Source organism: Pseudorasbora parva, chromosome 10 (genome assembly GCF_024679245.1).
Source record: "Pseudorasbora parva isolate DD20220531a chromosome 10, ASM2467924v1, whole genome shotgun sequence".
In the NCBI taxonomy this organism is placed as follows: Eukaryota; Metazoa; Chordata; class Actinopteri; order Cypriniformes; family Gobionidae; genus Pseudorasbora; species Pseudorasbora parva.
In genome coordinates this window covers 17707338-17733352 of record NC_090181.1, presented here as the reverse complement: position 1 = coordinate 17733352, position 26015 = coordinate 17707338, and the positions used below count along the sequence as shown (strand labels likewise).

Here is a 26015-nt window from a genome sequence, read left to right as displayed (position 1 = left end):
GGTGTTCTGTTCATGGGTTTAATAATGAACACAGCAGTCATTTTTTATGTTCTTAAATCCGCTGAAGACACAGTGGCTGAGTTTTGTTTTCCTCAGGTAAAAGCATTTAAATATGAAATTTGATTATGTAATCAAAGATCAGTTTTAAGGGATACAATTATTGACACGGATCAATTTTGAGCCATTTAATGCATTCTTGCTAAATTAAACTATTCATTGCTTTTAAAAAAATCTTACTGGCTTAAAACTTTTGAAAATTAGTGTATATATTTAAAATTACAAATATGTGATCCTGGACCACAAAACAATCAATATTTATTAACATGAATTGAGATTCATACATCATAAAAGCTCAATAAATAAGCTTTCCATTGATGTATGATTTGCTGGGATAGAACAACTATATACATCTATTTGAAAATCAGAAATTTGAGGGTTCAAAAAAAAAAAAAATCGAAATATTGAGAAAATCAACTTTAAATTTGTCCAAATGAAGTCCTTAGCAATGCATATTACTACTACTAATACATTTTTGATATATTTACGGTAGGACATTTCCAATATATTTTCAAGGAACATGATCTTTACTTAATATCCTAATGATTTTTGGCATAAAAGAAAAATTTATAATTTTGACCTATACAACGTATTGTTGGCTATTGCCACACATATACCCGTGCGACTTATGACTAGTTTTGTGGTCACAGACTATATTGATAAAATAATTAATTAAAATTACATCAAATAATTAAAAAATCCATTCTGTTACTGTCAGTGGGCGGATGACTAATTATAATTAAGCAATGCCTAATATTGTTTGGGGTTTTTTCTCCACATGACAGATTTTGTCGCTGTGTTGATTTTGCTCCCTGCTGAAGTTGAAGTATTGCACATCTCTGATGCAATCACATCCAGTCGCTTGAGAGAGTGAGTGAGAGAGCGAGAGAGAGAGACAGAGACGGAGGTGAAGTCACCTCTATACCTAATTAATCTGCCGTACTGCTGTATTGGCATGTCCAGCTTTGATTAAATAATTACCTAAGCACTATAAGCTGCTCTGATTAAGTCATAATCCTGAGTGAGCTGTTACAGAAACGGTCAGTATGAGTCTGTTGCGCTTGATGAGCTCATTGTTTCATACTCAGAGAATCTCCTGCCACGGCTGAATGTATTCCAGAGATGATATTTCTTTTTAGATGTAGTGTTTCATCTCTCTCTCTCTCTCTCTCTCTCTCTCTCTCTCTCTCTCTCTCTCTCTCTCTCTCTCTCTCTCTCTCTCTCTCTCTCTCTCTCTCTCTCTCTCTCTCTCTCTCTCTCTCTCTCTCTCTCTCTCTCTCTCTCTCTCTCTCTCTCTCTCTCATTGTTTCTCCCTCTCTTTTTCTCACCCCAGCACCTGTCACTAAGGTCATACATACATTCATCGTGTGTACTGAGCTCGCTCCCAATGACCCCCTGACAGGCACGAGCGGGAGCTTGGCAGGAGAACGGAGGAACCCAGAGCAGCATTACATCTCGGGTGATGTGCCCTCTCCGTTGGTACCTGTCTGCTCCCCACACATTCCAAAGAGCACGATACATCTTTCTTAGGAAGGAGTAATTTTCTCCTCAGGAAGTAAGGTGTGTCTAGAGAGCGAGCTGTCTCTGACTACGAAGGAAAAGGGTACAAGAGGTCAGGGGGCATTGAGACGAGGTGGACAATATATCATTGTGGAAAAAAAAGTTATATTCAAATGTGTCCTGTTTAGGGGTCAGCGGATATGAGCTTCACAACTGTCAATGCTGGAACTGTAATTATCAGTATTTATGATGCAATGTCATGACAGCAAATGAGATATAGACATAAATTGCTAAAATGAAATGAGTGTTTTGCACAATATTTTACAGTATAACTACAGTTATAGTTAATTATAATTTTTATAAAACGTTCAAATATTTTAAATATAATAAAAATTATTTAAAATGAAGAAGGCACAAAAATGAACAAATCAAAATAATGTAATGCATTACAAAATTGTGTTACTCCCTAAAAAACGAATTCTGTGTCCCCTTTGGCTTGGCTTGCTCAGTTGGGGACCAAAAAACATTACGATGTAAGTTATTTAACCAAATATCTGAATATAATGAATTTATTAGATCATAATTAATTGTATAAACTATAATACTGATCTGTCAACATTGTCGCTATATGATAAATTAAAATAAGCTGATAACATCACTGTTTTCTCTAGAATGACTGAACAGTTGAATCAAATTTTGTTGCAAAACTGTCCTGTCTAACACTGTGAAGCTGCTTTAAAAACAACCGTCACTGTAAAAGCGCTATATAAATAAACTTGACTTTTTAGCACCAATATGTAACTTTGAGGGACTAATATGCTCTCTATAGGGACAAATGTGCACTCTTTGAAAAGAATTTGTATCTTTTATTTATTTATTTATTTATTTATTTATTTATTTATTTATTTATTTATTTATTTATTTATTTATTTATTTATTTATTTATTTATTTATTTATTTATTTTTTGAGAGGGTTTACTTTTTCTCACCTGATGTGGTAGGATAGCTTGTTGTGGGATCTTGTTTTTTAGTAAAAAGTAACAAAAGAAAGTTTTTTTTTGGCAAATGTAAAGGTTCCTTTACATCAAAAGTGAAATGAATAAGCCTCAGTCTGAGTAAAATGCAAAATCAGTCAATAAATGGAAAAAATAATTTGCGCTACTTGTTTAAAAAAGTTTTTTGTTGCATATTTAAAAGTAATGCATTTCTGTACTAGTTATTTCGGGGGGGGGGGGGGGGGGGGAGTAATCTGATTATGTAACTCAATGCACTTGTAATGAGTTACCCCCAACACTGTAAACAAGCTGAAACTAAATTGAAATAATCAGAAATTGTTTATTATCTATCCACAGTGGTGTCTCTTTATTTTATAACTGACGAAACAGGCAACTAATGAGGCATCCTATTTTTCCTTAGACAGGGTTCTGGGGTTGTGCCCAGTCTGGAACTGTTCCATGTTTCCACTCCAGTTTCTTGAGTTGTAAAAATCCGGACACCCTTCATCTTGAACTAGGAACCAATAACATCAGAGGCGTCATCTGCTCCATCCACTTTGCTTTCCCCTTTGAACAGTTGTATTTATATCATCACCAGTGGCCGTTCTGTCACATTGCTTGAAAAGTATGCGTTCAAATCTGAACCTTTCTGAAGGGGAAATCCTCCCTCCAATCAAAGTAACACATTTCATTGTATTATAACTGATGAGATTCCATCAGATCAGCGTTAAAAGCTTTAGGCGATCTTTATGAACTCTCAGAGAGCTGCCAGGCATATAATTAAAATCATTTCTATAAAAGTCAATTAGGGCTCTTACCGCTCATTGTTAAACGTAGGCCTGTGGCACGGCCTCTAGAGATAAATGGATCGGAGGGAGTTGGACACTCAGTTGGGTTTGGGCTGACGGGATCGGAGGCAGTCATTCATCACTCACCATCTTACATGAAAGTTGTGACAGGCAGAGGTCAAGCCAATATGGCAGCAGTGAGCAAGATGGATGCCTTTAATTTGGGTAATGAAGAGTTAACTATCTTGGGGAAAGTAGCGATGGCATTAAATAGGAAAGCTGTCGGCATCAAAGAAAGTCTTATTTAATTTCTCCCGTTTAATGGAAGACATCGAGAACACAATCTGTGATTGACAATGCAGCCCCCAGACATAATTCCCCACAGACACTTCACTTATATTCTATCCCTTGTTAATCTCAAAAATAATGAATTGCAAAAGTAAGGTTAAACTGCCAATGTGAATTCATTATCACTAATAGATTAGTTCATAGATGATTTACAGTGTATGGGGATGGGATTTCATTAACATGGAATCGCTTTGATTTAGCTGGGATTTTGCTGGCCTTTTCCGGACCATCAATCTCGCTGCAGTGGTCATTGTCCCTCTTTGGGTGACCTCTACACTTTATTACTCGGCTGAGAGATGAATATTGCCGGTGGCTGATGACCTGCTAGTGAAACAGAATGATTATTGTGTTTTTCATTGCAAGTACAGGACTCCATTTATCTGTTCCGGTGGAATAATAGGAAAAGAGAGCTGTCAGTCAAATGTTTCCTTGACCCTGTGAATTCTTATGACTTTCCTTATGGCTACCTTCAGCAACGATAACCTCGGGTGTACCCCTAATAATCGGCGAACAAAAGGATTTTAATAACCTCTCCTACAGGAAAGAATTGAATTATTATGTTAGGTGAATACATAGTCATGTCTTGTCCTCTGACTTCTTTCTTTGCAAGTTCTGATGTATTGAACTTCAGGGCAAGACATTATTAGGGATTGTTGGCTATGTAATGCAGTGGTGTGGTCCTTATTTAGATGAGCAGGGTGATTTTAATGTTTGACTTTCCTTATGTCGGTCTACTTTATGTCAGAGTTTTTAATGGCTTTTGCTTTGTTTGCTTTTTGTTCAAATGATCAAAGTTGTGGTTTCATAAGAAGGGCAATGCTCTCCTAAGAAAAATAGCCAAGTCTCGTCCTTGTCTGAGAAGGTTGTAGGAGTGGCAGGCAGATATAATTAAACTAACAATTGTGTTCTGATGGTTTACATCTCAACATTAAAAGCATAAATCTAGATCGATATCTCAAAATAATGAGAAACAAATTAAGTTTGCTTTGAAAGTTGCTGAAAGATCATTAGAAGGCAACACATACAGTGATTTTCAAAGCTGTAATTATATTTGAATTTATAGAGCACCTTTCATCAGTAGGGTACAACAAATGTTCAGTGAAACGAGACATTTAACCTTTAGAAACTGTTGACCATCAACTTTATTGTATGAGCTGATTTATTTATATTCATTTTTATGGGGTTTTCAGGGTTTTGGGGCCTTCTATCTATCAATCTATCTATCTATCTATCTATCTATCTATCTATCTATCTATCTATCTATCTATCTATCTATCTATCTATCTATCTATCTATCTATCTATCTATCTATCTATCTGTCTATCTGTCTGTCTGTCTGTCTGTCTGTCTGTCTGTCTGTCTGTCTGTCTATCTATCTATCTATCTATCTATCTATCTGTCTATCTGTCTATCTGTCTATCTGTCTGTCCCTCTGTCCGACCCTCTGTCCGTCTGCCCGTCCGTCCATCTCTCCATCCATCCATCCATCCATCCATCCATCCATCCATCCATCCATCCATCCATCCATCCATCCATCCATCCATCCATCCATCCATCCATCCATCCATCCATCCATCCAGAATAACAGGGTAACAGTGTTTTACATTTAGCCTATTAATCCAATCAGGCAATATGGGGTTGCACGTTTGGGTCCAAATGTTGCTTATTAGTTCAAAAACCCATAAATTGCAGAAAATATTTATCTAACAATATTATAATAGCTAATAATAATGCAAAAACTTTAAGAGGGTTGAACTTGAAGAATGCAGTCAAAACTATTTGTATATTGAGCAACCTGATCTCACAGATTTCCGTGAAATCAACACGGACCCTTAACTGTAAAAAAATCTGTGATAATATCACGTAATTCGCCGAAAATTCCGTGATGGGTTTACGGAAGTGATGCCTATGTAAGTCAATGACAGTCAGCATCCATGGTCCACACACGGATTCCCTGTTCCAACACCTTATATTCGTCAGTTTGATTCAGTCAGCATCATTTATTTACATTATTATTATTTTTTATTCAGACACGTTTTGAACACGTAACTCAATCACTTCCCTAAACCTACCCATTTGTTTATTATAGAAAAACAGGATATAACAGGCTGATACACAGATACTGCAGGAAATTTTTCAAGTGTTGCGAGGTCAAACGATTGATTTCTGTGAAGAAAACCCCAAAAGCGAGCAGTAATGTCGTCGAGTCCATCCGCCGAATATTAATACATTTCAAATATTGCTGCCGTCAGGTTTGACAGCATTGGCTGTTGTATGTCATGTGACCAATTGCGTCATTACATCAGCTTTAATTGTAAAATGCCATTGGCTCTCGTGTGTCTTGTGACCGATCGCGCCATCATGCTGTCGTCTGTATCATTTGAATCATGAGAAATATGAACGACTGCGTGTGGAGCGCGATCATCATTTCGACTAAAACATTAAGATCAACTCTGTTCTGTCACATGACGATATCGTATGCCTTCAGAAGACTTGGAATGCAACATGAGTTAATACTTCTATACTGTTTCTGGTCCGTTTTTGCAATAAATAACTGTGACTGTACATTTATTCTCCTGTTATGTGTTTTATATTGTTGAGTGGGTAGGGTTAGGGTAGGAGTGGAGTTAGTTGCTCTGAAATATAAAAGTAGGCTATACATATTCATAAAATCATGTCTACTTTTACAAATAATTAAATGTGTGTTGGGAACCCGTGTGTGGACCACGGATGCTGACTGTCATTGACTTACATAGGCATCACTTCCGTGAACCCATCACTGAATTTTCGGCGATTCCGTGAAACTACCACGGATTTTTGAGTTAAGTTGTCCGTGTTGATTTCACGGAATTCTGTGAGACCAGGATGATATTGAGCTATTTACTTGTATTCACGAAATGCTATAGAAAAGGTCCAATATACTTTATGTTAATTATGATTTTTATAACTGTTTATCTAATATATCTAATAGTTAGATAAACTATAAAATATTGCACAACAATATATAGTAATGTATTACTTTTTTGTGAAAGTAATAGGACACTATTTTTTTTTTTTTACGCTATTCTTGGAAAGTGCTACAGAAAAACACATTATCACCTATAACTACGGCCTGGAGACGTGTGTCTCTCAATCAGATGAACATTTCCACATGCTTAAAAAAAAAAAAAAATCTGAGAAAACCCAGATAATAAGCAAATGAAAACTCAAACATTTCTTTGGTGCAGATGTTTATTAGCTTTTTTTTTCCTCTCCAGGAAGACAGCTGCCAGCACCAACTAAAAGCTCCCGGGTCATTACTCTATTAAACAGAGCCATGGCCACATTGAACAGATTTACTGTGAAAACACGCTCACTTTTAAACAATTTCCGCCCTTGCCTCTCAGAATGATCAAAAGTGCTGAAGCTGATCCCTTTTCCCTTGTTTTTTTTTTTTTTTTTTTAAGTTGTGTGCTCTACAAAACCTTCTCATGTGTTTCCATTCGAAAGAGAAGGAACTAGGGCAGGAAGCTATATTTTTTTTTAAAGAAATATTTTTTTTCTTCTTCTTCTTTTCTAGTTTATTGACATTTTATAATGAGTTTACTGCCTGAGTATCAGGTGAGAAAAGTAGAAATGTGGAAGCGGATTCCATCCCTCCACCCCCACTTTGACTAATTATTCCTGAATTTAAATATCAGAGATAAGGCGGTTTTTACACCAATTTTTACAGCGCTTTCAATAATCTAACTAGTCATCTATTTAGATAACACTAATAAAATACCACGTAATTGCAAAGGAGACACTTTTATTGCCCCTGCAACTTAGTGATTTCGTAATTCAGATTTTGCAGTAAATTACAGATTACAGTTTTATGTTTATGTCTTTGTCTCCTTGTAAACTAAACGTGATTCTTATGCCTTGTCCTTTTTATGCAATGCAGTTTATCCACACATTTTTATTAGACCTATAATTAGACATTTTCTACAATTTAATTAGACCTAGAATAGCACTAACACATCCAGAAAAATGACACTCATTTTAAAACTTTCCTTACACGTTGTGGTCATTGTGGGCAATGTAAAAGCTATGCAAATGAAATGTTGTTTATTGTCAAAAAAATATTGTTTGGCGGTAATTACGTTTTCATTTTAATGGTATTTTGGATGAATGAGAGTGTCTATGGGTTACAACAGTTTGGTGAAGCTTTGTCAAAAAAAAAAAAAAAAAAAAAAAAAAACACCTAAACAGACCAGCAAGTTAACTTATTAGAACATTTCTGAGACGTTCTGATGAGCATTTTTTTTTTTTAAAGGAAATTAGTACTTGTATCATGAGAAAGATATAATATTAAGTAAATCTAACCTTTAATTTTGTATTATGTAAAGCTGCTAATTACAGAGGGTGAGTTCTCTCTATAAGGCTGCTGATCCCAAGGGCTATGTATTCTCCAAGGCGTCTTTGAACTGTCACAATTGGGCTTGCGGTGCAAAGATCATAAACGGAAACTTCAGAGTGCAGGATACGTCTGAGGGTGACTAACCATACACCCCGACTCCATCAGAGCTCATCATGTTCTTTCTGTTATTTACATGAAAGGGCAAGTTCGTGCTTGTTGGACACGGCACACCATTTCCCTAAACATGCGCTTTCACAATAAAGTGAGAAAAGCCTTGATTTATTGTGCTTTTTGCCTGGCGAGGTCTCTTTGGCACCGTGGGCTATTTTCATTTCAGCCTTCCGTCGAATATACGTCTTACTTCAGAAAATCATGAGAGTATCTTGGAACCTGATTTCATCCATTTCCCAAGCAGCATTTGAAAAAGTGAAAGTGTGCAGAACTCACTCTCTCTGTACTTCAGTATGTATTAGAGGAGGTTAAGCCGTGGCCGTGCAATCCATCAGAATTTGTCCCAGCATCCCCAGACTAAACATACTCTCATTACCCGGCCTCGTCGGCCCCGAGGGCTCTCTCAGACCATGTTTATTAGCCCAAGACAGAGTGCATACAAACACTCAGGAGGTAGTTGTACAGTGAAAATGTTTCCCTGAATGCAGTGGCGCACTCAGGCAGGCTGGGAGCGTTGAACGTAGAAATGACAACAGGTGAAATGTTGCCATGTCAAGACGCTAGGGGCCTTTGAAAGCAATGTGATGACATCATTACGGCCAAGCAGAGCATTCCCACGTCTCCACTGCCCTGGTGAAAAGCAAGGCGGTGAGCTGAAACAGAAGCTTTGACTTGTTTTCTAAGTGAATTTCAGTGGTTGGATCTCAGATTGTGGCCGCAGCTGAAACTCTCCTCACTTCTTTGTAGCTTAACTCAAGAAATTGACAGTAGGGGGTTGTGACCAGTCTTCTGGGGTGTTTTACCGAACAGTGGTGCACTTTAGGGGCAGACAGGAGCTGTTGATTGTATTAATCTGTCATGTGATAGACATTCCAGAGTGTCAGGCGTCAGCTGTTTACATTAATGACAAGTACTCAGGTGTCAAATGTCTGCTAAACATCAGAACGTTGAGGGCGTGAAAGAAGTTTGACACCCTACAGCCACATTAATATTGGTTTGTGACTATTACAGTTTGAACCAATAACATTAGCAAGCTAGTGTCAAAGAAGGCTAGTTAATCTTTTGAAAATGTATCTGTCTATGCTACAAGCTAACATAATTAGCTTGTAGCATTGGCTACATTGACGATACTTACATAGGCATTATAGATTTTCTTGCTTAAGGACATTCTAAAAAAGATTTAAAGTAGGGATGAGCGGGGCTATTTTGTAACACACATACTTGAAAACTTTCCACACATGCCATCATGACAAACCGTATTAACCAGTTTTCTTATAAACAATATATTGAGAGAAAAATACTACACCAACATTAAAGAATCTTTGGCAGATACATTTTGAACATGATGAACATATAACAAAAGCAAAAGTACATTTTTCATCTCTTTAGACAACTCTGATATTATTTTAATCGTATATCTGTTATTTAGTTGTTGTGATAGTTCTTTAATACTGATCTAACCAGCAGAAGAAACGAGCCATGGTTTAAACATGGAATGTTGTAACATTGCATTACAATGAGCCCCTATCAGAACTATGATAACACTTTATTTTAGGGTTCAGTTATTAACTATTAACTAGTTGCTTATTAGCATGCATATTACTAGGATAGTGGCTGTTTATTAGAACTTATAAAGCACATATTAATGCCTTATTCTGCATGACCTTATTCTACATCCCTTAATCCTACCCAATACCTAAACTTAACTGCTACAAACACTACCTTACGAACTATTAATAAGCAGTAAATTTTGGCAAAGTTTATTGAGGCAAAAGTCTTAGTTAATAGTGAATAAGTGTCCCCCATACTAAAGTGTTACCGAACTATGATATTCTATTCTATACTTTTATGAATTCAGTTAAGAGACCAAAAGGAAAGGGTTAATAAAGACTGAGTATCAATGTTTAGAAATTATTAATAATTATTATTATGTTTTGAACTATGCTGTATACCTGTTTTGCAGTGTGTTTGTTGTCAAACTCAAAAGCTTTTTTAGTTTTAACTAATAAAACATGCCATTCATTTATATGTAAAAGATGTTCACAACATTTTGTTTTTTTATATTATGTTGTGTATATTTTGTTATTGTTATTTAGATCAGATAACATTTTAAAGCAGCACTAGGTAACTTTTCAACCTTCATAATATATTTTTTAAGACTCTTGTGATGATAAATCTACTTACAATAGGTTGAATGACACGTCTGCCATAGCCTGATGGGGTCTGTATCGTTTTTAATCGTACTTTTAAACTGCGGGTTTCGGGTAGTAACCCGAGAAAAAGAAAAGAACTACAAAATTCAACTGCTTTACGGCATATACGTCACTTCCACCAACACACACACTTCCTTACATTCGGACGTGCGAGCCCAACTTTGTTCGTCGGATAATATAGTCATGTCCGAAGCAGCAGAGACAAATAAGAAAGAAAAGGTTTTGTTGGAGGAAAGCAATAAGAGGAAATGAAAAAATGATGGGATTAAAGGCAGGACGAGGATCAAAATGTGACCAGGGTTTGCTCGTCGGCGTGAGCTGAAGGAGGCGTGCCCGACCGATGCTGTCCTGCTTGTTACGGTGAGCTACCACTCAAACATTGAACTTACTGAAGTATCATATAGATTCTGTAAAATGGTAACCAATAGACTACTATAATGACGCTGGCTTGTAAACGTGAGCATCGTGATTATTTGGCGTTTAAAAAAAACAAAACCCATGAAATTATATTCATATGACATGCTGAAACATATGCCACTGACTGTAACGTTACCTGGGATGAAGACATTTCACACGCGACGCCAGAAGAACTCCTCTTGCAGTTTTCAGGGGAACTGTTAGTGCTGCACCGACCGCACCGACCCGCGGGACGCTTGAAGTTATTTGGCCCGCACCGAACCACTGTATATATTTTTACAACACGCCGCGCACCCGCGACCATTAAATAGACATACGGGGTCCGCGGGTTATGAGACGAGACTAGTTCAGGGCTATCAGGGTTGTCATGTCATGTTGTAGGATTACAGAGCTTACGACAGTAGTTGAGGACATAATTTTTTCCAAACTGTAGGGGGACCCCGAGAGCAAAAGTAGCCAAGTGGGGCTTTAAGCGGTCATATGCTAATGTTACAATGTGTCGCTCACATGTTCTTCCCCTGTAAAAAAATCCAACTGATGGATTAGCTCAATTATCTCAACCAATGTTCTGTATGACAAATTCCTTTTTTAAAGTTTATTCAACTATTTCATATGAAAAAAAAGTTGAGATAATTGACCCTACAGTGTATGGTGAATGTTGTCACATCTCACTTTCATTCTCTCAAGAAAATCAAAGTAGTAAATCAAGAAAAAAATATACATTGAATGAAATTAATGAAACAAAACCACATAATTTTACTTGACGTGTGAAATGAATGTGGGAAAATAAATACTCGGAACTCTAAGTTGATTTACACAAACTGAGAAAGTCAAAAAGTGTTAGGTTGTGCTCTGCTCTCCCCTACACTATAATTTATAGGCCTAACTGTTTATAAGAATAATAAAAAAAAATAGTAATGAACTGCAAAATGTAACAAAATATTTGTTTTAAATTAGTAGACCCTGCTGTGATGATGTAGAGATTTTTATTTGTATTATTATTTTTTAGATGTATTTACAAAATGATCTGAACAAATAGATTCAATACAATATCTTTCTAATAGAGGGCAATATAGTTTGACATTAGACCTGTGTGTGATGCATCACTAAGCTACTTGCACAGTAAAGGTTTAGTCCAGTTAGTACCCTCACTACTTTGAGTTCCTTGCCAACAAGGATAGATGCACAGTGCTACTATTCATTCTTCACAGGGCCTGGCAAAATTGAACTGAAAGAAAGCAGTTACTTTCTGGCATCTAAATCTATTACATATATCACAGTGTATAATGCATGTCTCAACTGAGATATGTTCATTACAATATTTCTTCTTTAATAGTGCTCTAATTATGCTTTGAGAACTGATTTTTTACATTTATTTTTTATTTAAAGCCTGGTTTTCGTCTACGATTATACTGATTTGCTGAGTAAATTGCATCCCCTGTGAAACTCATTACTGTCCTACTAGTTTCTTGTCTCACATGAATGCGTTGCTACATTAAAAGTGTATATTCATCTTGCAGATGGTGACTGTTAGAACGATTATATGTTTTGTATACAATTTACCTACATTTGAATCGACGCTTGTTTATTCCACACAGGTTCAGCTTATCAAAGTGCAGAGCTTACTTCAGTGTAAAACTCATGAGATAACATTAACAACACTATCCAGATGCGTTTCCTTTGCCATAGCAACTCCTGATAGGATGCAAATATCTGTACCATCCACACGTTACCTATGATGATTATCAGGTGATCAGGCTATTTGCATAAAAATACCCTTTCAAGACAAGAACCATTCCTGAAAGAAAGAGAAATATTCAGGAATGTGTTATGTAAGTGAGAACTTTATTTGCGTCTCTATGGGCCCCTATAACAACCCCTTTTCCTAACCATTGTTAACTCGCCAGATAGCAGTCGGAGGAGGCCCACCTGTCTAGAGGCTATGCAGAGGAGATGGATCCATGCATCTGAAGCATCAGATAACCCTTACCCTGACTCTCTATTGATCCATGCTTCAGTACTCTTGCATAGAATCAGCTGTTTCAAAGAGTTTAGATAACTGAGAGAATATTTTATGAGGGATATATATAGCTAAGAACAAATAAAACTAAACAAATACACACACACACTTTATGGTTGCACATTATTTTGATTTTTGGACGTCTAAAATCGACCATTGAAATACAGTATAGTGTTACCCTCCTTACTTACTCTATTGCAAAACGAGTATTTTAAAGAGGCTCTGCTAAAGCAAAGCAGGTTGTCATACAGCCAGTCATAATAATAATGTTTCAATTCAAGACAATATTTCAACTCATAGCCTATATTTCTTTTGGAAGAACTGTGATTTTCTAATGCATAATAGGATGCACATGTGAACATCAACACCGAAGACCACCAATGCTTCTCTTGTTGACTTACCTATCCTTTCTGGTACTTGTAGGTGTGTGCATTTTTGCACACTTTTATGTCTGGTTTGGTCAGGTTTTGTCTGCTTTGTGCGGGAAAAATGTCCCACGGGGATAGTAAAACCTGAAATGACATATTAGCCAGTCCCCACATAGAAATTTGAATTAGCATGGCAAATAATGTTGTATTGAAAATTCAAAAAGGTTTATGAGAGTTACGTTTATTTGGTTGGTAGTAGGGATGGCAAAAACTAAACATTTTCTTGACCGACCACCAAGCCTCATTAGCCGGTTGAAACCGGTTAACCGATTCGTTTAAAATATGCTGCGCTATTTGAAATAACAGCCGTCGCATCTCTCTATGGCCCCATTCACACCGCAAGTCTTAATGCTCAATTCTGATTTTTTGCTCAGATCTGATTTTTTTGTTCGGCTGTTCACATTACCTTTTAAAATGTGGCCTATATCTGATTCCAGTGTGAACTGTTTGAGGTTTCAAACTAATACGCAAAAGATGCAAAAGAACAATATCAATGACATCAGACGCAGCGTGCTATTGCACAAAAGTATGGGAGGTTATGGAGGAAGTAAGCATTTTCGCTTTTATTTAAAAATGTTTGTGTAATGGAAGCCATAACATTAATGAGCAGGTGCTGAAGAGGAGAAGAACGAAAAGAAAGAGCAAAATTGGTTATTTTGGCCTTTTGTCACCTTCCTTTGGCACTGAAGCCACGTTTTTCTGTGTCCACGTTCTTCCATTTCGTGTGCTATTTTTTCAAAAATGGAGCGGTTACGGTAGGATCCTTCTAGCATAGCTTGAATTGAAGCTATGAAGCTATGAATATGAATCTCGCCATATACTAATTAGATCTAACATCCCACTCTCCCTCCATTGACTCGCTCCATCGCTGTTCTGCATATCTAGTCAAGTTTTTAAAATTATTGTCTGTGTCTGTTGTGTCTAAGGCTAACTCGCCGGCACATAATTGTGACAAATGTCGACGTAGATTGACGTAAAAGTCACATCAAATACGCCTTGGTTGTTCACACTGCGGCCGCATTGGAAAAAATCAGATCTGGGTCTGATTCAGGACCACATATGTATGTGGTCTAAATCTGATTTAAAAAAATCAGATCTGGGCTAGATTTGAGTGTTAACACTACCTCTGAAGAAGTCTGACCTGGTCACTTGACCCCAAAAAAATTAGATTTGGGCCACTTTTGCCTGCAGTGTGAACGGGGCCTATGATCTCTCTGCCGCTCTGCCTACCGCTCTCACACATACACTGTCCCGGCGCCGCATCCCTTCCACTCACGTCACTTTTTTAAAATCCTCTACAGCGCGAGTCCCGCAAACACGGCGCCTAGGACCTTGTTAGTAATCGACAAATAAATGCCTTGGTTTTGAAATGGTTTGGGTACAAGGTGATCGCGTTGAAAATAAAGGCATTTGTCTAGCGTAAGAAGCTCATTTGAAACATTGCCGCGGCTCATTTAAGAAAATGACAGCTCAGAAGAGACGCCGCTTTAGTTTGAGGTAGTGCTAACAATAATAAAGAAAGATGATGATGATCAACACCTTAAGTGTTTCCACTGAAATGTAGATGTAATATATTTCCAAATGTAAGCCCATCTTATGCGGAATGCACACTTCATACTGTCGTCTGCCCTGGTTCTAACCTCGAGTGTTTTAGCCTGTTTACTTTTTGCAAACCTTGTGAGCGCGCAAACCCAAACGCTGTGACCTCGCGCCGAATGTTTTATTGGTTTATTAATTACAAACAGGCGAGTTATGAAAAATTGAGTGTGAGGGATTTGTTCACTTCAAACAAAAAGATTTTGGAATGAGATTGCTAACTGTAGTAGCATTTAGTCCTCTGTCTATAATAGCCTAATTTAGAGATCACTTTTTTTTTTAACCAACAACTTTGATCGTTTAATGTTGATACGGTCACCATCGGTCATCGGTTAACATCCATAGTATTAGTACAATAGAAATCAATAGAAAGTCCCTGCCATGATGATCATAAGGGAACCACTTTAAAATGTCAATTCTAGGTCCTTCAGTGGTTTTTCAGTGGTTCTGTACAGTTTTTTGGGATGACTTTGGTGTTATAGTATTACTGCTGTACAAAGAACCTGTTAAGCCCCTTTAAACGTTCTTTACGAGCCAAAGAACCAATGTTGGTGTTGTTTAGTATACTATAATGGGGAATAACTAGCCTGGGAAAACCCAGACAACTTCCAGCAAATTTAGATTTGCTCTGCAAGTAGTCTGGCAAAGATCCAATTCATACCCATTTCTAATCCGTCAAAATCGCGACACCAATCAGAAACGTTGGGGCGGGCTTTACACGATGACGACAGCGCAGCGATGGTGAAGCAGATTTTGTATATTACTATAGATGCCACCGTGGAACATCAGTCGTTCGAATCAGCTATCGCGTCTGTTTTAAGTGATTCAACTTACCGAGCAAAGAACAACAACTCGGCTGCAGATGTGGATTACACCGGCTACTGAGGAGGATGGGGAGTGTGATCATGTGCAAACACCACACAGCAGCTCTGGATCTGGCCTTTCTGTTCTTATTTCCTCACACTAGATCTGGTAATCATGTAAAAAAATTCAATAAATAACTAGTGTAACTATGCTCAAGTCTGAAAATGTTCTAACACTTCTGAAATGACTGAATTTGAATAAAGTTTGTGAGACACAATTTTTCAAATACTAATCAATATTATATTATTATCAAAATATTGCAAATCGTGTTCTAATCGCTATACAAATGCATTACAACGGGGGCAAATGCGATCAGAGTTGATGTTTTCTGTTCGACCGTTGTCATGACAAATCCTGTCCCCCTGTGAAATCGTGTCCGCTGGTAGCGGTTTTAAATGCCTGATCAAAAGTTGTTATACATGGTTCTGGACAATTAATTGCTTGAAAATAACTAAATAATAAACTAATAAACTATGAATTCATTGCCATAATAAGTACACACGCAAAACATTTATTTAAAATATGTAATTGATTGCTATAATGGGAGCAAAAACATGTTCTGAATTATATACTTATATAAGCACTTATAGCTTCAGTTATATAATACTAATATATGAAACATATGCTTTGTAAGACATTAAAGACTATTTTAACACAATTTAAACAGCAAAAATCAAAACGTGATTGTGTAAGAATTGTAATCAGGCTCTGAACAGATTACCTATTAAAATTTCTTTCAGCCAATAGAATCGCTCTTGGGGTCCTTGCGGACACGATTTCACAGGGGAACAGGATTTTTCATGACACCGTCAATCCGAGATGTTTCAGTGTTTCAATATTCTAGGGGGGACCTCGAATAGTCAAAGATTCGATGCAACGATATGCGGAGCCGGATTTGACCACCAATCTCAGTCGAATCTTGGCTGGTGTTATGAAAATGAGGATCATACCATTTTGGCAATATGGGGGTGCTCAATATTTTAAAGACGATATGGCGCTAAGCTTCGCATCCGGTGTGAGATACCTGAGACGCGGCGTTGAGCTTTGCATCCAGTGTGCGATATGGCGCTGAGCTTCGCGTCCGGTGTATGACCCCCTTTAGGCATAATCGGCTTAAGAATGTGCATGTAAACGCACTCAACGTGTTCTTTTCCTCTCTAGGCATTTATTTTTGTAGGTTTATTTATCAAAATGTTATCTTATATATTTGTGTGATGTTCTGTATTTCGATCGCAGCGAAATGAAAACAATTGTATGAGAAATTGTTTTACGAATGTTTATCCACCAGATTACCTTTTATTTAAACAATTTAAGCCATTGTCAGTCATTAAATTTTTGTCACTTTATTAAAAGTTGTTACTTTGTGCAGTGTGTAAAGGGAAATAAAAAAGTGTTACCCTCCTGCTGACTAGTGTCTTGCCCCTTCCAACCCATTCACACACACAATGATTTGATTATAAGTTGACTATAGAAATATTCAACAGTTCTGATCTAAATTTGTAAATCCTTAGTCGGAGACACCCCTAATATATACATAAATGTTAAGTGATCTCTGCATATATGTTATATTTCTGTATACAATATATATATATATATATATATATATATATATATATATATATATATATATATATATATATATATATATATATATATATATATATATATATATATTATGTAAACATAAACTTTTATTTTGGATGTGTTTAATCGTGATGAATTGATTGCGTGTCTGTGTGCGTGTGTGCGTGTGTGTGTGTGTGTGTGTGTGTGTGTGTGTGTGTGTGTGTGTGTGTGTGTGTGTGTGCACTGTGCAGCAGTCAGGGGGGAGAGGATGTCTCAGATTTCCCTGCACAGAGACCCTCCCTTTTTCAGGATGACTCACACCTCTGCAGTGGCTGACACTCTCACCTCATTCACAGCCCTTAACGAGCCATGCTAATGAGTGGCACATCATTAGGCAGCTCCGATTCACCTCTGTTTGTGAGTTTGTGAGCCTATCACAAGAACGATGATGTAACACAGACCGCACCACAGCAAGAGAGCAGACCGTGTCCATGGATACTTGTTCATTCAACATTTCTTCTTGACCAATAGCAGAGGAGAATGTCTTGGCTTCAGGGTGTATACGTTTTCTGTATGTCACCATGTGTTGTTTATTTACAAATGGATGACCTTGAGATTTTAAGGAGAATTGAAGAAATATGAGCAAGTGGGGGCAGTTTCGCGGTCACCGTTAGAGAGATGCATGGCAGCAGATTGCTTCTTGTCATTCGTGCTTGTCTTACCCCGAGACTTACCTTTTTAGGCAAAACTAGTCACATGTCCACTGCTCAGGGCAGTTTCTTCCATCATCAGAGGTGAGGGTGATGTAAGGTCTCTGAAGGGCTAGTGATTGCCCTCTAGGGGACAGAAAACAGGAAGCCTTGGCAGATGCATAGTTTCAAGTAACATTACTGACTGCTAACCACAGTGGGAAGGAAAAGGGATCAGTTGGCTTTGAATGAAGCAAAGAACTGCCATTTACTTTTCCCTTTTTGCTGAGAGAACTGAAAATGAATTTATTCCCTGGCAAGACACAGTAGACAAGCACAAGTGTTCTGTTAAATGGATAGCTCTAGGGAAAGTTTTTTTTTTTTTTTGTGGAATTGCAGAATATTTACAATGATAGTGAATAATTATCATTATATGCATATAAGTACCATTACTATTGCAAAACCACAAATTATATAGTTCTATATCCTATTAAAATTATAAATTACAGTAAAATATTAATTTATGAGACAAACAAAAGAAAAGGTAGATGCTGTTATATCATTGTTAATATAAGGATGATTATTATTATTATTTTTAATGATAGGCTTGAACTACTTGAAAAATCTTGAAAAATGTATTAATTCAAACAATATTTAATCTACGCTAAATTATGTATTACATGACCTTGAATAAAAATCTGATTGTGGCCTTGATCAGTCTATACCTTCAAGTGGTGTAATGTGGGTTTGGATTATTGATATGTTGTGGGATGGTAATGTTTGTGTGTGCGTGTGTGTGTGTGTGTGTGTGTGTGTGTGTGTGTGTGTGTGTGTGTGTGTGTGTGTGTGTGTGTGTGTGTGTGTGTGTGTGTGTTGTGTTTAGTTAGTTGTTTAGCCTTGGCAGCTGTATATCAAATACCAACTGAACTGATACCTTAAAAATATATTTTCTTGATTTTAACATAATATCAAGGCTAATCTATAGTTATGTCCGGAAACAAGCCCTGATATTTGAACATTTCAGCACACTTATTATTATTTTTTAGCTAATTAAATAGCTAAAATTGTGGTTAAAATCTATCCTAGGATTATTTTTTTATCAAAAAGCTTTTCTTCCTACAAAACCATCCCAGAAGACACATTTCCCCTAATTGAAGAATCACCCATAAAATACGAACACAGGAACAGTGTCCAAGCGCCACCTTCAGTATTTATTAAGAGAGAGTCTGAATGGTGAGAGAAAGGAGCTTCCTTACGCAAATGTTTCTATAGCATAATACTATAGTGTCATCATCATAAAGGAGTATGAAACATTTGGTGCGAACGGTTTGTTTGGTTTTGCGTGTTTATGTGTTGACTCTCACATTCCCGTTCAGTTTATCTAGTGATATGCGTGTCTCGCACAGCGTGGGTCCAGACGGGAGCGCGTTAAGGGTTAAAGCGCGCTGCATGGAGTCTGTAGGGCGGAGTGGAGAGGATGTGATTGGAGCGCTACCCATGATGTCATGTACATGAAAAAGCCAAGAAGTAGTTAAGAAGGCGGCTTGTAACTCTGGAAAGAGTGGGTGAACCTCTAAGGCGCAGAGAGCAGACGCACGCGGGTGATATTTTGGACTGACAACACACGGCGACGGCACCATGGTGCAGCAAACAGACAACAGCGAAACGGACAGCATGTCCAGAGAAGCCACCGACTCCGACGAAAGTGAATTCATGGTCTCGATAAACCCAGACTGGTGCAAGACAGCCACCGGACACATAAAGCGACCAATGAACGCGTTTATGGTGTGGTCTAAAATCGAGCGGAGAAAGATCATGGAACAGTCTCCAGACATGCACAACGCCGAGATTTCCAAACGCTTGGGGAAGCGCTGGAAAATGCTGAAGGACAGCGAAAAGATACCTTTCATCAGGGAAGCCGAGAGACTCCGGTTGAAACACATGGCCGATTACCCTGACTACAAATACAGACCCAAGAAGAAACCAAAGCTGGACAGTTCCTCCAAACCCTCTGCCCCATCTCCAGAGAAGTCCTGCAACAGAATGTCCAAGAGCTCCAAGAAATGTCCCAAACTGAAAACGAACAAGACGGGAAGCAAACCATCTCACGTCTACGGAGACGAGTACGCGTTTAAGAGCATTAAAGTTTCAAAGACTGTCATTAAAAGTGAATTCACGGATGAAGACGACGACAACGACTCCGATGAGGACTCTCGGGTCAGGGTGAAGGAGGAGGAAGAGGATCCGATCCGAGCCTACAACGTCGCAAAAGTTCCCGCCAGCCCAACTTTAAGCTCGTCTACAGAGTCCGAGGGCGCCAGCATGTACGAGGAGGTCCGGAACAACAGACTCTTCTACAACTTCAAAAACATCACCAAGCAGAGCACAATGTATCCCGCATCCGTCTCACCAGCATCCTCTAGGTCAGTTTCCACGTCTTCCAGCTCAAGCGAAGACGCGGACGACTTGCTTTTTGACTTCAGTTTGAACTTCGCCTCCTCCGCGCAAAGCTCGGAGCTGGGCAACCCAAATCCAGGGAATCTCTCCCTCTCTCTGGTGGATAAGGAGTTGGAGTCTTTTAGCGAGGGCAGCCTGGGCTCCCACTTTGAATTTCCAGACTATTGCACGCCTGAGCTCAGCGAAATGATAGCTGGGGACTGGCTCGAAGCGAACTTTTCTGACTTGGTTTTTACATACTAAATAAGACAAGTCCCAAGTAATAACACACGGGAGAGGTATAATGCTCTGTTCTGTACGTATTTCTTTCCCCTGCCTTCTTCTGGTGGTCCACCTATAGGGGCTTTGGGAAGGAGGCGAGTATGGCAAGCCTTTTAAACATTTATTTCCTTAAACTCTTTAGTATCTATTCTTATGCTACTAGTATCAATTATTTAATTACGAGCAAGTAATCCAAATAAGTTGTTTTTTTATTTTATTTTTTTTAAGTTTCTATTACTTATTCCTGTGGTCACTATTCCAGTACTAACATTTCTTACCTCACTTGTTACTGTAGTTTACATAACATAATTAATCAGAATAGTTTTTTTATATATATAGTTTAATTCAACATGCTACAAGTAGCAGCTGAACCAAACACAAGTGCCTAACAAATAGGTACTAGTGTATTTTCAATGTTTTTTTTTTTTGTTTTTTTTTTTTTTTAATTCTTGGAAAACATGAAATATATCCACTAAATAAAAAAGTAGCCTAAGAACTAGTTGCAAAATAATAAGTGTTAGTATGCAATGAGAAAGAACAAGTATTTAATGAAAAGTCAATGTTGGATTACTTGCTAGTAAATAAATAAATACTAGCAACAAAAAAATAGACATTAGTTACTTTAAAGGAATACATGTTAAAATGGCTTGCCATAGGCGGGAGAGGTTTGAGGAATTAGATGCTCATGAAGCTGGTACTGTAGCAAAAAAAAAAAAAAATTGAAAAGAAAAAATAAAAAAGTCTGCAGACGTTTTTTTTCTGGCAGCATGACAGGGTTTTATGGATTTTTCTGTAGGTCTACAATTACTGTTCAACTAAAGCGGACCACAAAGGGAAAATCTGAGAACTTCTATGCATCTTATACCCTCTTTTAACTGCAGGGAGCTGAAAATGTAAAGACTGTGGACTGACTCAAAGCAAATCTGTGAACTATTATTGTTCAGGACATTTATTTCAAACGATTAGTCATTTCTAAATGCCGGAACTTTTTCAGTTAAATCCTTTTTTTTTTCTTCTTCTTCTTCTTTTTTTTTTTTTACTGATTCTGTTTACCTACTGGTTTGAAACTTAAGCAGCCTAAACCTCCTTAGAGTTGCAGGTGTTAGAGGAAGCATTTTGATACATAACAGACCTCATCTTTTTAAAAGAAAGCAAACTATTTTCAGGCATATTTTTGTACAGTTAAAAAGGGAATGTTCTTACTGGGCACTCAGTGAGTTTCAGGCACTTCTTCCCTTTATCATTTGTTTTAAGCATGCAAGGAAGTCCTGGTTTAAGGATTAAGTTTAAATTAAAACTTGCATCAAAAATGCCTTGTGATTTTAAACTAGGTTTTGTACAGCTGTAGATCAAATTTGTTGAGTATTTGTAGGACATATGGCATTGGGGAGGGGGGAGATGCATACCTCAGTGCTGGTATTAGTTTCAAGATTGTATATGTACTGTAAAATAGTAAAGTTAGGAGTTTATGTATATCATACTCGTGATATGTGGATGGGTCCCAATCGCAGGTGTGAGACTGGATTTTTTTTTCTTTCTAATGGCACATACTGTTTCCCCTTCATTTTTTGTGCAATATATTTACTTGTAAATGCAGACCATCTACATTTTTTTTTTTTTTTTTGCCATTTTTGTAGCAAAATGATGGACAGGCAGACTTTTGCTCTGTCAACATCATAATTTGTCATGATGCTGAAGTCATTGATGAATAAAGAAATCAGCTGGAACTGATCGTAACTGAATATGGTCACATGGTGTGCTTTTCTGTGGAGAAAAACCCCACCATTACTCTTTAAACTGACCCACAAAATTGGACAATTCATGTCCTGCAACCAATCTGAAAAATGACTCTCTTTTTTTATGTGCCATAATGGGCAAATAATGAATGTCGGTGGTCTGACTGAAGAAAAACCAAGAAAGCAAAAAAAAAAAAAGGTACATTCCATATCCTCGTTTCATATGATGAAACATTTTATTTTCAACTTAAGACTGCCGTCTTTTCTATTAAAAACAACAACTACAACAACCATAAACCTGTATTTTTGTTTCTTGCACTTAAACATATTTTGTTTATTTTTATGTGGGTCTTACATAAAGTCTGTTTTGATACAAGGTTTGGAATATGATGGACTCTTTGCCAGGGAACATGGTGAAGTACAAGGCAGTCTAGCCTCACATTCCAAATGTGAACCTCTCTTCGACTCATCTTTTAATAAACAAATACTTACCACCATAAAATCTCCTCTCAATTTGTTAAATGAAATAGTGATGTCATTGTTTGTTTGCAACGAGTGGGTCACCCATAGAACAGCTTAAAAGCTTTTGCATAACTTGATTTTGCTTTGAAAATATACATTTCCTGGCAGGAACCAGTAAAACCTACCAGTTTAAATCATAACAGTTCTTCAGCTTCTCTTGTTTGAAGCAACGGCCCCTTTAAGAAATCAAATTTTGCGCTGTTTAAAAGCGGTGCCCTGTGATTGGTGGGATTTTGTGGCCTGTTGGAGTGAAGAGGAGAGACGCAACATGAATGCTCCACAGCTGCCACTAATCACTGCCGGAGAGCCCAACTCCTCCCATAAAACCCCCCTGACTTCCACTGCCCTCTTTTTCTTTTCTTTTTTTTACCAGTGACCAGTCATGCAGCTTAGAAAAATGGGTTATAAGCAAGAATACACAAACACTCTTAAGCATAATCTGTCAGTAGACATTTCAAATCAATATGCACTTAAGAAGACGATTACTAAAGCATTAAAATGCTCACAACTGCTTTTAGAACTGTTTCTGAAGCATGCAAATGGATCTCTTAAAGATGCATCTATTAAAGATGCATTTACTATATCTTGCAAGGAATGCACTGAAAATGTAATAAGCTAATTACCTTCTCTAATTGCAACCTTTTCGTTTGTGACGCATGGCTCTTCCTTTCTAGGTTTCTGATCGCTGGTGTTTGTATGCAATAGACCAAATAGTCTATATGAGCAAGACGCAGCTTTTAATACAGTTAACGAAGAGCCACGGAGAGCAAAGATAAATGCATTACATCATCCTGATGTAATCGTAAGTGTTTGACATGCATGGATGTACTGTATGTATTTAGTTTGGCCATTAAGTCAGCCAGGGCATCAGTAATAAAACATTTATCTGGCTATTACTTTACCTGACCTCTTGGTCAAAGTTACTAATGGATTCATGGAGCGATTCCCCACAGAATGTGCACATTGATTTTGTGCTCCTCTGAAATATCTGGTCCGGCCTAATGCCACCGGAACGCAGTGAAATGAAATTAGTGACCCGTTAAAATTTCCCTCCATTTCCGCTTTAAATAAATGGAAATTTGAAATGCTTGGGAGACGTTGAGGAGGATAACATCTATCAAGTCCAGTAGTTGGAAACTGGTGACAAAAGAAAGTCATTTCCAATGCCTTGAGCTCTTAAATCATTCATAAAATCTGGATGTCGTGGCCAAATGCCACATGTGACATCTACATAAAGGCTCCTGGAAAAGCAGCTTTATGGTTTTAAACATTTTGAGATTGGATGTTTTGCTCAAAATCTTAGCGAGTCTTCTTCCAAGATGATTTGAAGCCTGGGGTTGCGCATATATCCAGGGCCGGCACAAGCTCAACTTCCACTATGTCATTCTGCTTCAGCTACCTCAGACAAAAATAATAAATTGGACCATGACAACAAAGCTGTTTTTCTCTCACCAGTGTAGTAGGAGCACTTCGTTCTTAATATCCTCTGCTTTGTCAGATTTTCTTCTATGCTTGGCGAGAGAAATGCTCACCAGTGTTTATTGCTATCAGACAGATCACTCCTCCTCAGAACTCAAAGTACAAAAAAAAAAAAAAAAAAAACAAGATTAGCTATTGAACTGGAAATAGGAAATGCATTTCAGCAAATGTGGTGACATTCTTCTTGTGCTGAGGAAAGGATGGCCTGCTATGTTCCTGTCACTTGCTGTTCATTCTTTGCATTGCATGTCAATCACCAGGCTACTGAACCTCAGAAGATTTACTTCCTTTGTTGTGCAAAGTGTTTATTACACCGCAATGTAAGTCTACGTGGGATTTATTTATTTAGTCAGCAAATTTCACATTCAACAATTATATGTTTAAATGTTTTATTTTTAAGTAGAAAAGAGTTATATATAGGTTAATATATAACAATACAAAACATACTGTATATAGTTGTGTATATGTATATAGTATGTTAATATAATTAATACAATGCAATAATAATGTAATATACAGAATAATAATTTGTACATTTTTATATATTACTACAACATACGTTATTAATATTTCATTGTTCATGATTTTTTTTTATTTTTTTTTATGGCTGACAAAATTATGTTCACATAATTTTGACTACAATATTGACTACAAGCACATTGCTTTAATGCTATAATTAAAAAAAATAAAAATAAAGGGTAAATATACATTTTCCTAGAACAGACATCACTTTTGGCCACTACTGTAAATGTATAATTTATTATAGCATATTAATTAAATAAACATTTTTGCATATTTTACCTCAATGACTTGTACTGAGCAATGTCTTTTATTTTATCTTTTTGTCTTTAGCATTGAGTAATTCTCTATGTTAATGGTTTGCCTGTGCGACCCTTCGACAGGCCTATAGAAAGAGCCCTGACCCCTGCTGCTCTGCTCAGATTTGTGGCATGTCCCTAGAGACCCTCGGAGCCATGCTTTGGCTTGGCATCTCCCCACATCGAGGAACGTTTAAAAAAAAAAAATGTAAACATGAGCTAAGCTGGATTTGCACTGCTAGGCTCAGAGATAATACAGCATGCCTATGGTGGCTCAGTTGCCCCTCAGTTCAAAATAGAATTTGTGCTTAAATTTGAGCACTTTTGGGCCACAGCTATTTTAAACCGTATTACACAATAGCACTGTTTTAATCATACAATGTAATCATGACCGACATCATTAATCGAATGATATTCCAGTGCATAGGAACATACTAAGCTGGATCCAGAGATTAATGCCATGTTTTAATCTTACTCAGAATTATGTATTAACATAAATTTGGCTGTTTACCAAACTTTTTTCAGCTAGGAAAGGCTTTAAGTTACACTTTACTCCGTCTGTTGCTATAGCGAGAGAGAAAAACTTTGAATGTATCCTAAATCCAAAGGTAATCGACCTTTTGTGATCATACTGAGAGCAATATTAGAGTTTTACTGCTCAGTGCTCCCTTGTATGTTTTTTCTATCTACTTGGAAAAGTCTGTTTGGATGG

At 37.3% G+C, this 26015-nt stretch overlaps 1 protein-coding gene across 1 annotated transcript; it reads left to right on the top strand.

Annotated features, from left to right (window-relative positions):
* The first annotated feature begins 19460 nt into the window (after positions 1 to 19460).
* sox11a (SRY-box transcription factor 11a) lies at positions 19461 to 21129 on the top strand. Its single transcript, XM_067454573.1, is given in 2 exon segments — positions 19461 to 20625; positions 20627 to 21129. Coding segments are annotated over 2 exon segments (1008 nt in total). The 5' UTR covers positions 19461 to 19668; the 3' UTR covers positions 20678 to 21129.
* The last annotated feature ends 4886 nt before the right edge of the window (positions 21130 to 26015 follow it).